We start from the raw sequence: 17146 nt of genomic DNA, 5'->3' as shown, positions 1-17146 counted from the left end.
TAAAAATATATGACGAAGAAAAGTGACTTAATCTTTTACTTTAATCCCTTAAAACTAAAAGCTAGACAATGAACAGAAACTTTCAGATTTCTTACTGTACATCTTAAATCTCAGCACGGACTTCTACATTCTAAGTTGATCTAACAAAAAACAACGTGTTTTGGTTATAAAATAATTTACTAAAGGCACTATTGTTAAACATCAAACTAATAATTTGTTACCAATAGAAGGTACATTATTGTAAACATGACAAAATGATTTCAAGAGATACATGGCTAGTAGGTAAACAATACAATTTTTTTCTTAAGTGACAGCTTTCCTATTTATAAGATCATATCCCTTCCAGCCATTCCAGGGGCATGCACTGATGCTAATGCTCCCAGCAGTTACCTGGGAAGGGAACGTGGAACTCACAATTGGTTTGAGATCACTGCTGCTGAAAAGGTATTATGAAGCACCAAAATTCTTCACTCACTGGGATAATTCTAAAATTCCTAGGCTTAGAAATAAAGATATTTATACCTCCCACCAAAAAGGTATGGACTCAAAACCCCACAGGAGCTAGCTGGAGGGCCCAAACTCTGTAACATGTCCAGGCATGAATGGATGGGTTCTGCCACTAGCACATCATCACAGAAAATGGAGAAATAATTGGAAGGTAGCTATTGAACATTAGCACCATAGTAAACATGGCTCATATGGCTAAAAACTAGACTGTATATCCCACAAGGTAACATAATATAGCTCTAATGCCAAAAGAGCATCGTTTTAATGTGATAAATGACCTACGTACAGAAGTCAGCGGTTTCTCTTCCTATGAGAAAAAGTGTTAAACAAAATACAAACTAAACAGCATCCCAGAGGCAGTAAAATCTTTTTTGTACTAAAGCATACAAATTAAGGCTTTACCTTGGTACATAAGTTTTAAAACTGTGTTGGAACACTCCCAATAAATTGTTTACATGTAAGAATTCAAGCAATTCTAAAGAACTGGTAGTGGGACTCAGTTCAATTATACATCTTACATTCTACTTCTGCCCTTAGCTGCTAGAAGGAGGGTCACTGTAATCTCACTTCCTGAAATACCACCCATAATGTTAGGAATCCAAGCCACTTGACGGTAGAGTGTGATAGAATGTGGCTCACTTATGAAAAAGCCTAATAACTTCAATTTAGCTTTACTAACTAGAACAAGAATCCAAACATGGAATGTTTCCCTGGTTTTCTTTGCTACTGTAACTTTAAACACCTTTTTGGCCCTTTGACTACGCTGAATATATTTCCCAATGAAAACTACCACTGGACAAAGATCTATAAACGTTCCCATTTTACAAAATCAAGGTTTCAAGTTGGCAATATGTTCCTATTAAGTCATGTTCTCATTTAGTGGATCTTCCCAATGTAGGAGGGAAAAAAAGACAAGGACTAACACGGTCCTATAAAGAAAATCAAAATACTCCTAAATGTATATTCATTCACGAAGAAAAAATAACTCACTTTACGCATTTGTAGATTTTGTTTTACCCACTATGTCAGAAGAAAGTTTCAGTGTAGAGGCCTACAATCCAGACAAAAGGCTCTACAAATCCCTACATTAAATTTAGCTATTTCCTCTCCAGAATTATAACCACAGACATTGAAGTATAGCTCTCAGATCTGAAAATGTCTTTATTTTTTAGAAAATGGATTTCAGGAAGGTTAAAAAGCAATACCAGAGGGTATAGGTGCAGAATTGTTCGTAGTCATTCAAAGCATCCAAGTAGGAATATGGTAATATAAATATCTGAAAAGCATCTCAAACAAAATGTGTTTGTTACTCATTCCTAACTAATCTGACCTTTATAGCATTTTCCCAGACGGTGGAGAAAAACAGTTAACATTTCTGAAAGTCCTGAAAGCTTTTTCCTTGGTTAATTTAATTACATTAGAACGTTTGCCTTTGATCAAATTTTTTCCTTTTCAAACACGGATAAAAGCATTACATAGGTCCACCGTTAGACAATATGTTGCACATTAAATGTGGTATAATGTATTCCAACAAAGCTTAGAAAATAAAGGTGTTGAGGTGGCTTTTGAACTAAGTTTTAATAATCATCTCCTCTGCTGACAACTTCTTTACATGTTGGACGCAACAGTATGGTATGTTCAAATTGCGCTGTATACGATCCTTTAATGTCACATAATGGTGGATATGGATCTACAATGCCCAAGTCACACAGATTCTTCAGAGCCATCAAGTATTTACTTTCTCCCAAGCGATCCAGCCATCTGCGGCAGAAGGCAAGGGTGCCAAAGTTCTCATTGATGACATTTAACAAGTGTTTTGTTCTTGGAAGCCTGGGAGGAGAAATTCCAAGATTAACAGATGGCTGAAAAGTTACCAACTCAAAGATTTTTCCATTAAAAAGAACTCAAACCTTATCTGGGTCTTCACTGAGTAATCAAGATCCAAAGAATTGTTTGTTGTCTCTTTCAAACAATCAGAGTGTATAAATAGTCCTGTACGTAATTATAGATGCCAGTGAATAGGAGACCAACTGGAGGCCATCTTATCACGTTTGTTTCCTGTTTGTACCTGCCGTGTGTGTTAACCTCCCAGCACACACTTATCTACAGAATATAGTGAGAATATCCTTTTTGTCCATCAAGCTAAATGCCCTGCATTAGGTGTAAATCTGTCCTTCAACTATCTTCCCCAAAAGGTTAAAAAAAAATGTAAATAACGAAAACATAAAGTTTACCAATGGGAAAATAATAATAACCTAGAAATGTAAGCAAAATAATCTCTGAAATTACTTATTAGAAACTGGATCTGAAAAGAATTATTTGCCTATATCATTTCCATCTCAGTAAACCGTTTTAAGAGGCCAATTTCTGTATTACAGAAATCAATAGGACTTATTGTTAGGAGGTACAACTGTACATTATGAATGTACACCTTGAAAGTTCTTCACATTTTTTTTAAATGCTGGGAAGAGAAACTTAACAGTCATATCAAAATCAACAGTCTCACCTTATTGGCACGTGTCCAACATCAAAATTTTTCATGTAATGGGAGCATTCCATATCATCATGAACCACACCTTTTCCTGTGCTACCAAAGGTTTCAATGGCATACACTTCTCCTTCCTTAAAAAATATAAAGGTCAAGGGGAGAGAAGAAAAAATTAAAAACTAATTACAATTACCATCTCAATTTCAAGCTGAAGTATTCCCTACCTTGTGTAAGAAGCAGCATGAAAAAATCCCCTAACATTCCTTATCCATCCTTCCCTATTTTATCACCTTAGCAGTTTTTTGTCTATCTGTGCCCTACCACCCCCCACCCCCCATTAGGAAGTAGGTTTTACATGGGCAGGGACTTCTTTGTTTTGTTCACTACTATAAATAACTCCAGTGCCTAATAAAGACACTGGTACATAGTAGATGCTCAATAAATACTCATTAAGTGCTGAATAATCAATCCTTTGACAGCCCCAACTTCCACAGCTGATTCAGCCCGCACTGTTCTGACCAGATACGATACACTTTGGACATTCACACGGCCCAATTCCCTGCCATGTTTGGTAGGGATGGCCAAGTTTAATTTGCTCAACATACTGTATTATTTTAAACTGAATGATCACTAGCTTCAGTTTGGGAAAAAAAATCAAAATGCTTTTCATAAAAAAAAGTGTTAATGGCATACAAACCTCCATCCTTGTTGCCTCTCCTCCTTTCACAATGGGCACTGTTTTCCCAGCATGTATTCTATATGGCCCAATGGAATGTCCATTTAGATTACGGATTGGCTTCACTGTTATAATAAACAGAAAAATAATAGCTATTTGGGGTCTCTAGAAGTACAAACAGATGCTTGGCTTTTTGGAACACAGTTCAAGCATTTATTTAAAAACAAGATATGGCACTACTAGGTAACTTTAGTTAAATATGAATTGGAAATCTAGCAGAATATGAAAAGATGTTTAACACAAGGCTATTGGTTAAAAATTATAAGTAAGGGGGATGGAGGAAAAAAGAATTACGGGATGAGGACACAATGGGGGTCATGTAAGGAGGTTATTTTCAAGATAAAGTGTCATATACACGATGATAAACATGAAAAATGTGTTTGTATGGTTATGGACTAAAAGGTAATGTGATACTTTCTGTTAAGAGTGACAGAAAAATTTGGGAATGGATAAGGGTGACAGTTGAATAACATGATGACCAAAGCTAATGCCACTGTACTGTACATATGAAGATTGTTGAAATGGCAAATGTTTTGTTACATATACATTCACCACAATAAAAAAGTAATATGAAAATGAGGATGTTGTGTTGAAATGGTAGGATTTATGAAGTCTTAAATTTTATTATTACATCATTTCAATACAAATGTTTAAAAAATCTAAAGTACCAAATGTCCTGAGATCCATGGTAGAAATAATAGACACACTGTGATTTATTTATATAACAGAACACTATCCAACAATAAAAATGAAAATCCAGGGATACATGCATGCAACAAATGGAATAAAGTCTAAACATAACATGAGCAAAAGAAGGCACAATGATATACAGTGTATAACTCCGTTTATATAAAGTTCAAAATTAAGCACAATTAAGCTATTGTTTAGGGATGTACAATTAGGTAGTAAAGACATAAAGAAAAGCAAATGCAAACAACAGTCAAGTTTAATCGTTCACTAGAGAAAGTGCTGAAATTGGGAAGGGGTACATGGCATTGTGGCTTTTCTAGAGTGCTAGCAATATTCTGTTTCTTGAAGGGTGAGGTTATATAGCTTTTACAACTGTTAAGTTGGATTTTTATGGTTTGTGCATTTTCAGTGTTACTTATATTTCACAATAAAAAAATGTAAAAAAAAAAAAAGGAGCCATTGCAGCACTATTCACAATTGCTAAAAGGTAAAAACAACCTAAATGTCCAGCAACAAATAAACAAAATGTAGTATATACAAACAATGGAATATTACCCAGCCATAAAGAGGAAGAAAAGTTCTGGTACATGCTATGACACAGATAAACTTTGAAGACATCATGCTGAGTGAAATCAGGCAGGCACAAAAGAACAAATACTGTATGCTCCCAGTTATATAAAATATTTATAACAGGGAAGTTTATTAGTGGTTACTGGGGCAGGAGGGAGGAGGAAAAGGGGAATCATTGCTTAGGGGGCACTAAGTTTCTGTTAAAGATGATGGAAAAATTTGGAAACCAATAGTAGTGATGGCTGAACTTGAAAGGGCTCATTACGCCTCTTCTGAGTCTCCCGTTCCAGGGCTTTGATCTGTAATTTTTCCCATTCTGGGTACTGTGGTGAATCACCCAAATTGTAAAACTTCAGGTCTGTTCCTGTTTTCCTTCGTTGGCCGTAACTGAACTGGTTCAAACCAGTTCAAAGCCCTGGTTCTTAGAGGTTATAGGCTTTCTCTAAGCTCAAAGTCAGACCTGCCTGACCCCAAAGTGTGCTTTCTTCATCATCCTACGATACTTCCTACTTAAACATAAGCAACCTTAGAGTATTTCTGGTTTGCACCGATACTTATAGGATTAGAGATCTGTAAGAGAAGAGTATCTAAAAATCAAAGCAATAATGAAGCTATAAATACAGATGAGAGAGAAGACTTAATGTTGCTGACAAACGGTCTAGGCAGGAAGAAGGGAAATGAAGCTGTGAGAGAGTGGCACATTAGGGAAATGGAAAGAATCAAGGGAACTGAAATCTGCATATAAAAAAGTAGATGTAATGGAAGTAAATAAAATAACAGTAGAAATAAAGAAAATGAAAGAGATGGGAACAGAAAGAATGGCTGTTTAAAAGAATAAAATTGTGGTGAGTTTCAGTATTTGGACATAGGAAGGGACTGTTATGGAGGTGAAAATTGCCAAGGCAGTCAAAAGACTGGTGATGCCTAGGCTGCAGTGCCCATACAGATACTGAAGCCACCTAGCATGCCAACAGAAGTTAGGATGGTACCAAGAGTCAAAGTTAAGGAGTAGAATGGACTTCAGAAATGAGAGCAACAAGGACAGGCAATGTCAGATCTCAGAGGAAGAGCCACTTCTGCACTTAGTGGAAGCATATAAATGGCAACAGGGGAATAAAGAGAATGCTGAATGACAAAGAGTTTTTATTTGCGGGCAAGGAAGCAAGCAAGGGCAAGAAAGACGATAAAAGAGAGAATCCAGTTATGGGTAATGCAGGAAAAATTCTGTAAAAAAGTTATTAGACCAGGGCTAACAGAGAGCAATGAGCATAGATTAGGAAGGAGAATGGTGGCCCTGGGGGGGGGTCAGATAAACCATGGGAGTTTAAAGAGGGACAGACCAACTGAGATGAGTGTAGAACACCAGAAAGCACAGAGCCTCTGGGACCATATCCCTAAGGATGGGGAAAACTAGGAGGCAAAAGGAACTGAGGAGGATTAAAGAACGACACAGAAGGAATTAACGGGCCTTCAAATTCTGAATGCAACTCCTCATCCTCCCCTCCAAAACTGGGGCGTCATCATTGGAAAGAGCCTCTAGCTTCTTTCGAGCCTTGATCTTGCTAGTCACAGAAAACCTAGTCTGCATTTTGGCCACCCTAGAGCAACAGCTATCAAAAAAGCTTGGCAACAGTTCCCAACTAGTGACCACAGTACTCTTATAATGCTCTGAGCAGGTCAGATCCCATTTTCTTTCTTTATATCCCTAAGATATAAAGGATGAAGCAGGTGGCCCAAAGAAAGCACTTAATTGTAATTTACACAATTAATTCCGCAGAACTCATGTGCATTTCAAAATAATGTAAAGATTTTAAAGAACATACCTTGGTATGTCTTCCCATCTATTTCTACTTCATAGGATTCCATAACTTCTTGGATGGCCTCACCAACATCACACAGACGAACATCAATTCCAGCGCACTAAAAACAGAATTGTGTATACTCTGTAATTCAAAGTGTAGAATTTCACGGAAATTCAATTTCTTCCTAATATTTTAAAATAATGGACAATTAGAAAAACTGTTCTGCACATTATAACTTCCCCTATGAAAGCCCTTGGTATATCCATTAAAAAAAAAAAACTCACTGCCATTGAGTTGATTCCGACTCACAGCAACCCTATAGGACAGAGTAGAACTGCCCCATTTGGTTTCCAAAGACCGCCTAGTGGATTTCAACTGCCGATCTTTTGGTTAGCAGCCATAGCTCTTAACCACCATGCCACCAGTGTTTCCACATACTATATTACAATTATCCACTTAAGGCTTTAAGAACAGGGGACCAGGTCTTATTCACCTTAATAGCCCAAAGACCTCAAACAGAATGTAAGTAAATGCTTAAAATACACTGAATGAAATGGTGCTTAGAGTTCACATACCTTTATTCCAGTGTTAGTGGCATCTTTTACAGCTTTTAATAATGTATCATATTTGGGATTAAAAGTGACAGTAAAAGCACAGTCAATAATCCTACCTGAAAGAGAAAATTCCTCTTTAAGTTTACTTGTCAGCTAGTCAATTAATCTATTTTATAGCATTTACTCTATTAATTAACCTTGCTAGTTAACAGGAAAAATAAAACGACACGCTCAAATAAGGACAGTACCTCAAGTACCGAGATCATTCATAATCAAAAGGGCAAAAAAGTATGAAGTATATGAAGGTTTTAGAATGAAAAGAAAAATTCCAGGGTTAGTACATATTACTCCAAGGCAACACCAATTCAGTACTCATGCAATCATGGGAAAAGATAAACAGAAACAAATTAAAGCAAGAAAAGATTAGGGAACTCAGGAACAGCAATGTAGGTGTTATGGACTGAACTGTGTCCCCCAAGATATTTTGAAGTCCTAACCCCTGTATCTGTGAATGTGACCTTGTTTAGGGAAATAAGACTTTTCTTTGTAGATGTTACCAGTTTAAGGTTCTCATTTTGGAATAGGGTATGTCCTAATCTTTTCTGAGGGGTGTCTTATAAAAGGGAAGAACAGTCACAGAAAGTGACACACTGGGGAAGACATCATGTAAAGATACATCTGTAAGGGTTCTGGACAGAGCTGGAGAAGGATGTAGAACAAAATTCTAACACACACAAAAAAGACCAGATTTACTGGCCTAAAAGAGACTGGAGAAACCCCAAGAGTATGGCCCCCAGACACCCTTTTAGCTTAGTGGTAAAGTCACTTCCGAGGTTCACCGTTCAGCCGGGGACTGGACAGCCCCATAAAACAAAACGGGACTAATGAGACACAGCAGTCCAGGGATAAGGACTAGAAGGCAGAAGGGGACAGGAAAGCTGGTGACAGGGAACCCAAGGCTGAGTAAGGGCAGTGTTGACGTGTAGTGGTGTTGTTAACCATTGTCATAGCAACACGTGTACTGTTTAATGAGAAACTATTTTGTTCTGTAAACCTTCATCGAAAGTGAGAATAGCAGCACAACTGGAGAAGTGTAGTCGATGTCACTGAACTACGCATGTAGAAATTTTTGAAATGGTGTATCTTTCGCTATGTATATTTTCACCAAAAAAAAAAAAAAGGTTGAGAAGGGAGGACATGTCGTGGGGTTGTTAATCAATGTCATAAAACAATACGTATACTACTGTTTAATGAGAAACTATTTGTTCTGTAAACCGTCACCTGAAGTACAAAAAAAAAAGAAGATACATCTGTAAGTAGCAAAGGAACGCCAAAGACTGCCTGTACAAACCAGAAGCTAGAAGAGAGGCACGGAAATGCTCCTCTCTCAAAGCCCTCACAAGGAAACAGCATGGTCGATACCCTGATTTGGACTTCTAGACTCCAAAACTGTGAAAAAACAAATTTCTGTTCTTTAAAGCCACTCACTTGTGCTATTTTGTTACTGCAGCCCTAGGAAACGAAGACAGTGGGGCAGAGAAAATGTACAGTACCATAGGACCCAAAGCACCAGTCTTAGCTAGCTTCTCCAGTTTAGTATAACCTTAGCTAAGTACTTCATCTAAGTTTGTTTTCTCACCTGTTATGTGAGAATAACAAGGTACTTACTTAACAGGATTTTTGGGAGAATTTAGAAAAGCTAAGCTAATATAAAGGTTCTAAATAAATGTTTATTATTCCAATAAATGATGTCTGAAACAAAGACCTGAACCATTAAGAAATGTAGGATTTTATTTTTTCATGCCTTGATACAAAGGGTAATAAACCTCAATTATCCAGTGGCTTTCACCTTACTCCAGTTAGTGGGATTGCTTTAAACTAAATCTGCTTCAGCAAAGCTATACTGAAAAGTATAGAGGTAAGAACAAAATTTGGGAGTTGAGTATCTATAGCGCCATCCAATAGAGAAGAGACTAGAGTTTTGAGGAAGGGGAAGAGTGGAGTAGGAATTATTTCCAAGGACTCACCACTTATATGTGTTCCAAAGTCTATCTTACAGATGTCATCATACTGTAATACTGTTGTGTCACCAGCATTGGGAGTATAATGGGCTGCACAGTTATTGAGAGAACACCCAGTAGGAAATGCCAGACCTGCGTTTAAGCCGTTCTCTTTTATTAGCTTGCGTGAACAGTCCTCCAACTTTTCACTAAGAAAAAAAGAAAAGGGAATTTGTTTACATTTACATTCTTACCTTTATATCCCTCACAACTCAAACACAGAAAGCTTATTAAGTAATTACTTATATTGATTTTTCCCACTGTATTATAAATGTTTTGTGTCTTACTCTAAGTTACTGCAAAATTTTAACCTAATCTGAATAATTAATTTCAGATAGCAAAATAATAGGTTTCCAGACAGAAAATACACATCAGTCTAATTTGTGTATTTGCATGTGAGCATCAGTATACCTGCGTACAAAATATGGTGGCTGAGGTACAAACTTATGTTGCTCTTATGGTTTCCTTGTTACATCTACATTACTAGAAGAATTTAGAAGAGATCTCTAGAATATTTATTTGAAATTAAGTCTTTGCAAAGTGGTAATGAAAGCCAAACATTTCAACTGGAGAGTTAGCACTAAAAAAGTTTTTTGAAAATCATGTTCTTACAATGACATTCATTTTACCAGATTTCTATCATTGTCATCCCAGGCTTGATCCAGCTCATAACATATTTTCTAACTTGTCGATGTGCTTCTGCAGCTTCTCGAAAATCATTCCAAATCTCTTCACTAGCTTGATCTAATGCTTTCTTTTCTTCACTTGTAGTTCTCCAAGCAGCTGTTCTCCTTTAAAGTAGGCATAACACAGTATTAGTCCATTTAAGAAATAGCAGAACAAGCATAAAAGCTGTGGGAGATAAAAATATACTAAGTAATTTAAGACATGTTAGAAAGAATAAGTTACATTTTCAGTTTCTTTGATTAAATGTCAACCACGTTTCTAAACTATAAGCAGCCATATACTTGCATTCAACACAAATCAAGTTATCCTTTTTTATAAGACTTTTAGGGGAAAAAAAAAAATCCTCAAGTGTGATTTCATTCACAGGCAGAGGGACTAATTCCCTGCCAACATAAAATGAGATGGAGAGAAAGGAAAGAACCAGAAAAGTCAGAAGAGTTCTAGAAAACAAAGCAGGTGAAAAAAATCTTCCTTCCATTCAGGGTAATATATACTTAAGAGGCTTCAGAGGAGCACAAAAAAAAAAAAAATTAGCATTTAACTTTGCTAATAGGGCACATGGAAACCCTGGGGGCATAGTGGTTAAGAGTTCTGCTGCTAACCAAAAGTGGATTTGGCAGTTTGAATCCACCAGGCGCTCCCTGGAAACCCTATGGGGCAGTACTACTCTGTCCTATAGGGTGGCTATGATTCAGAATTGACTCGATAGCAACAGGTTTTTAACAGGGGACATACTGTTTCAAAGACCTGACCTGGACATTTACGTATGACTTCAAAACAGATAATAGTATGTGTGCTTTTGCAGGATTTTTCTAATTGGGTGTGTGTACCTATACCTCTATCTTATCTATTTATTTATTAGAGGTTATCTTCATTGAAAGATATGGCTCACTTTCTAAAAAAAACTCCAGGAGTAACAAACAGATTTTTATTATTCATTATCTGAAAACGAGGTGTTCCATTAATGATACCTTTTAAGCAACACATTTTCAAAAACATTGTTTTAGAATAAAAATCTTCCTAAAATTTGTTACAACTTCCAAACATTCTTAAATAGACTAAATATACAATTCATAATTCAGTGATTACTGAGGTATAACATTACACTAAAGTGTAAATGTGATGCCTCCAAGGAGTTACTCCTACTCGCCTCTAAACCAGGGACTGGCAAACTACAGTCAAATCTGGCTTGGTGCCTGTTTTGTAAATAAAGTTTTATTAGAACATAGCAATACCCATTCATTTGTCTATGGCTACTTTCAGTCTACAGCAGCAGAAATGAGTAACTCTCGAGGCCTAAAATGTTTTCTATATAGTAAAATATTTACTATGTTTTGCAATATTTACAAAAAAAAAAAAAAAAGTTGACCCAACTCTACTATAAAGGTCCCTAAGTTAATGCCTCAAAATGCTTTCTGAGTTTTGCTGTGTGCCACTGTCAAGTTCATAACTCCTCCCTACTGCTGTTGCTACTGTGTGCCAACATCTAGCACCCCTAATTTGCTACAAGGCCCGAAAGGGATGTCCTATGTGAACTTTGTGGCAAAGGGGTACTTAAGCATCACAGAGGCTTCTTTGGCTTGTTTTCTGTTTGGAAATATATTTTACATTTACTGATGCTCTCTGATAATCAAAATACCACAGTACCATCAATTTAAGTCAGTTTTAAACTCCAGAAGTATTCAAATGTATATGAATTACTTTTACAGGAATAGTGAAAACTCACAGCAACGTCTAACTAAGTGCTCAAACGAACACCCAATCTACCTATAAGATCCTCAGACTAGAAGGTAATAGGGTTAACCTCCTTTAAAAAGTAAGGTGGCTCAGCATTTTTCAGCTGCAACATACTTACGGTTGGTTCACTCCATGCTGGGACAGGTAAATTAGATTATAAAGTTGCCACAGTCTCCTAACCTACTTGTAAATCCAACCCTTTCCCTCCCACTAGTCCAAAAATCTTTCCTTGGAACTAGGAACCTGAATGTTCTAAGTTTAAATCATTTTCACACATAAGGGTTATAGTCCTGAATCAATTTTTAAACAAAATACATCACAGTTCTTCACCTCTTAAGATAGGCCATAATTCTGGCACTATATTACAGCTGCACTTAGTAGTAAAGGTTGAAGCACTTGACTCAAAAGCCAATGGTTTTGTGAAAATAAAAACAACAGCAAATATCTACTCCAGAATGATAAGAAGGAAAGACCATGTCCACAGAGAACTTCCCATGGCCTTGCCATAGAAACCATACATCTAGGGTCATAATCAATTCCCATTCCTGCCCCTAACCCAGCCAACCGTAAGATTTTTTAAATACACTTCTTACAGGTTAAAATGTGAGTGTAATGAAATCTCAAATGCTGTTTTACCACATTTTAGAATCAGAACATAATACAATGAAGATTTCCAATACTGAAATCAACCGATTTCACACGAAGGTCTTGCATTTCTAAAGACTGCATGGCTGACTCTTAGAAGCACTGGATTCTTCAAAAGACTATAGAATGATCTGCATCAATCACAAATTGCATTAAAGAAATTTTTTTTGCTAAAAGTCTTGTTCAAATTGAAAGTCATTAGCAATACTTGAGAAACCTACTGACAGGGCCTACAATCATATTTTCAGGCCCAAATGAAGGACATAATTTGTTATGAAGAAGCCTCTCCTTTTTCCTCCATTTGATCTTCTGATATTCAGTCTATTTAACAAAAACACAGAAATTAATTAAATATGACAGAAAACAGCCATTCTCAGCTCTTAACAATTATTCCGAAAGGCAATTAATTCATCAAACTGACAGAGGCACAGCAGAAATGCTTTTTAAATATATTATTATGTCTGTAAAGGATTCCCTGGGTGGTGCAAACAGTTAAGCACTCAACTACTATCCAAAAGGCTGGCAGTTCAAATCCACCCAGATGCATGTTGGAAGATAGGCTTGGTGATCTGCTTCCAAAAGGTCACAGCCTTGAAAATCCTATGGAGCACAGTTCTACTACGTACACATGGGGTTGCCATGAGTTGGAATTCATTCAATGGCAACTAATGACAACATGTCTGTAAAACAAAACTATCAAAACTACTACTTGAAAGACAATCTTTCTAGGAAGTTTAGAGGGTATGTAAATTCCTTACGCCTCTTTCAGATTACTGAGTCTTCAATATTTTATCATTTTCACAAGAAGAAAAATAAATAAGTAAAACCAAAAGATACAAAGGTGTTTGATTATTAATTAATTTCAGATAGTCATAGGTATTTCTGAATCCACTGCATAAATAAATTCTATCTGTATTCTTAAAGCAAAGGAGCACCGGTGGCACAGTAGTTAAGTGCTTAGCTGCTAACCAAAAGGTTAGTGGTTTGAACCCACCAGATACTCCACAGAGGAAAGATGTAGCAGTCTGCTTTCATAAAGATTTTTAGAGTACTATATGCCATATTTGCAAAAACTATTTTAAAAATATGTTGCCTTTAACCCAAAATAATTTTAAATGCATGCAAATATGACAACTCCTTCCTCTGAAAACCGGTACTTAAAGGGAAAAAATAAAGCACTGATCCTGCCTTTAAGAAGAAATTATAGTTGGCCTCCAGTTGATGAGAGAAAACTCTTCTTATAGAAGAATGTCAGCTAATGTAGAAGGAATGAAAAAATTAGAAATTCATCATTTTGTAGTTCCCAATGAAATAAATGATAGAGCAAGGATCATCAATGGCTACTAAAACAATTAAGTGTAGTGCTGTTGAAGAATAGTCCACTGGTACTAAAGTACACCCCCAGATTACTTAGAAACGCAAAAAGCAAACAGTACTTTAAAAAAGAAAAACTGGTATTCATTAACCAAGTGATCAAACTCAGTAAAACTAACAGTAGGACAAACTGATACAGCATCTGATGCAACAGAATATGATACAGTATGAAATACATAGTATCACAATATATCCCTATCAAAAAATTCTGATCTAAATCTAATCAAGCTGTTATACCTAATTTCAATTTATAGAAAATACAGGAATAGAAGAAAAAATTATTACAAGCAAAAAACTGAACAATTCCCAGAATGTGAAACTTTCTAGAACTAGCCCAGTCTCTTCAAAAAGTCAATGCAATGGTGGGAAAGAGAAGAAGCTGGGGACCCTAACCACACGCAATGCATGAACCTTGATTAACCAAAAAACCCTAACCTGTTGTCATGGATTCCGACTTACAGCAACCCTACAGGACAGGGTAGAACTGCCCCATAGGGTTTCCAAGGCTGTAAATCTTTACAGAAGCAGAATGCCACAATATTCTCCCACGGAGTGGCTGGCTGGTGGGTTCTAACCACCAATCTCTCGGTTAGCAACCAGAGCACTTAACCACTGCACCACCAAGGCTCCATGATTAGATTCTTGATTAGAACCTTGATTTAAATCCTGTTTTTGTGCAAAGGTGGGTGGGAGAAACAGCTAAAAAGATGCTATGAAGACAAATGGAAAAAATCTAATAGAACTAGGTATTTACATGATGGTGGCAAATTACTGTTAGTTTACTTAGATGTGATAATTTGGAGAATGTCATTCTTGGGAGACGCTTGAAGCTTTTAGAAGTGAAGAATCAAGATGTCTCAGAGTTGTTTTTAAATGGCCCAGCAAAAACAAAAACTCAACAAGAACAAAACAACATACATAGCCAGAGACAAAGCAAATATGGCAAAATGTTAAGAACTAGTCAATCTAAGGAGTGAGTTCATTATACTATTCTTTCAACCCCTCTGTGTCTGAAAATTTTTATTAAAAAAAGTTGAAAACAATGTAAGGATATTTATCCCACCATTGTTTATAGTAGTAACTAGAAATACACTATATGTAAAATAAGAGAGAATAAGGCAAATAAATTACGGTATATGGATAGAGCACAATATTATTCAGCCATTAGAAATACTGCGGGTTTCTTTACTCACATGAAGCAAATTTAAAAAGGGGTTATAAAACTGTTTTGCAGTGTAAATCCATCTTGAAAATAATATGTCAACAAGTAGACGAAATCAATGCCTTTCCTCCACTCTACCAACAAGCATCCAGAAATGGAAATCGGAATTATTTCATTCATATCACTAACAAAACCCATAAAACACTTAACAATAAATTTAACAAGAGAGGGACAGGACCTACCTGGAAAAACATACCATGACACTGGATGATAAGAGAATGTGATAAAATTATTAATTTTCAAAAACTATTAAACATAATGCAATTCCAATCAGAATTCCACAAGGGCATTTCTCCCTCTCTCCCTCTCTCTGTGCGAGTGTGTGTGTGACTATGACTGAAAATAGCCAAGAAAAGTGTAAAAAAAGAACTATGGTTGAGTGTGTTTGACAGGGGAGAACGACTTGCCTTAACAAAGTGTAAGAATATTTTATCAAGTCTCTGGTATCAAATCAAAATAGTAACAGCACAGGAATGGACAAATAGATCAGCGGAGCAGAACAAATAATCCGAAAAAAATTCTGGATGAGCAAAAGTTACCATAAACAAAGCCAACAATCAAAAGATGCTCAAACTCACTAGCAGTCTGGGAAACATGAACTAAAGTATCAATATATTTTTTGATTCAGCAATCCCATACCTAGAAACTATCATATAAAACTACCAGTATATGAGCATACATATATATAAAGAGAAATGGTTACTGCAGAATACTTTACAGTAGCAAAAAATACTGGAGACAAAACGAATGCCCATCAATAAGATGAATGGCTGAACAAAGTATGATACATTCAGACTATGTAGTATTATGAAGTCATTCAAAGGAATATTAGAGCTATTCCAGCCGACTTGGAGGGACTTCCAAGAGGTAACACCGAATGAGAAAAGCAAGGTAGATGAAAGTATGCCTATGATTTCATTTTTGAAAAATAATGACCGAAACATTCCCTTTACATAAAAACAGACATATATGTCTACATATATGAGCATAAAAAATACAGAAGGCTACCTGCTAGGTGGTTAGCACAGGTATGGAAGAAGGAAAAGGAAACAAGCAAAAGAAAAAAAAGAATCTGAAAGATTATATTTAAAAATGTGATAACATTATATATACTATGGGACTTTATGTATTAAAATTACATGTGTCTGTGACATTTTAAAAATAAATGCTTTAAGACAGGGATAGTGATTGATGAATTCAAATTCAAAGAAGCCCGTGCCATAACATTCTAGAACCTTATAGGCTTATGCCCTAAGAGTATTCACAACTGAGTGTGAGGAAGGTTGAAAATATAACACTATGTTCTTTTCTATGCTTAAAGAAGAACAATGATGTCTTTACAGGCCTACAAAATAGCACTACAGTAGAAGCTTTCTTAGCCAACTATTGCAACCACTGGATTAACCAATGCTCTTGATTCACTCTGTACAACATACTGATCAATGCCCATGGTACTCTAAATATTAACGGTTGACAGGCTACTATTCTGAATAATTACTATAGAAACAGCTAACAATGCTTACAGTGCGTCTGTCACATATATTATTTTTTCTCACAACAACTCTATGAAGTGCCCATTTTATGGAAGACAAAAGCAGAGATGTGATAAGTTACTTGCCCAAGTCACAAAGCTGGGACTGAAAAGCAGATAGTTTGGTCCCGGCTTCCAATCTCATAACCACTCTGTATACTGTCTCTATGAGCTTCTGCTCACCAGTTGGAATACATCCTTTAAGAACACTTCTAAGAATCAAGTGAATTTGTCCCCAGATCTGCTTAAGCCATTTGAATTTGTTACAATAATTGTGTCTTACTATGTAAATGCATTACATAGTAAGAATTGTTTCTATGAAAATTAAATTGACTGCTTTGAAAAGTCTCAATTAAGGCCAAGTCACCAAAAAATACTTTTGTCAAATTATGTGTAAATAAAAAATGTAAATGGTTTAAAAAAAAAAAAATTGTGAAGATGCAGGCATCAGTCCACACAATACTCAGTTCCTATTCCTTTACAGAAACCCAAATTGGAAACCATAGACACTGTATCATGGATACAGTTTATGGAAGAAGGGGG

At 36.1% G+C, this 17146-nt stretch overlaps 1 protein-coding gene across 1 annotated transcript in view; it reads right to left on the bottom strand.

Moving 5' to 3' along the window:
- Positions 1–163: 163 nt before the first annotated feature.
- The window catches only part of METAP2 (methionyl aminopeptidase 2), a 30123-nt gene continuing 13140 nt past the window's right edge, over positions 164–17146 (bottom strand). Inside the window, exons 5-11 of the mRNA XM_004381233.3 lie at positions 10037–10198; positions 9375–9556; positions 7369–7463; positions 6815–6911; positions 3693–3796; positions 3014–3129; positions 164–2337 (exon numbers count right to left, since the gene is read on the bottom strand). Of these exons, the coding sequence (XP_004381290.1) occupies positions 2085–2337; positions 3014–3129; positions 3693–3796; positions 6815–6911; positions 7369–7463; positions 9375–9556; positions 10037–10198 (1009 nt within the window). The 3' untranslated portion in view covers positions 164–2084. The remainder of the gene's footprint in view (positions 2338–3013; positions 3130–3692; positions 3797–6814; positions 6912–7368; positions 7464–9374; positions 9557–10036; positions 10199–17146) is intronic.

Source organism: Trichechus manatus, unplaced genomic scaffold (genome assembly GCF_000243295.1).
Source record: "Trichechus manatus latirostris isolate Lorelei unplaced genomic scaffold, TriManLat1.0 scaffold00081, whole genome shotgun sequence".
Lineage (NCBI taxonomy): Eukaryota > Metazoa > Chordata > Mammalia > Sirenia > Trichechidae > Trichechus > Trichechus manatus.
Note: the sequence above shows the minus strand (reverse complement) of the source record. Positions and strands in the feature narration are given on the sequence as shown.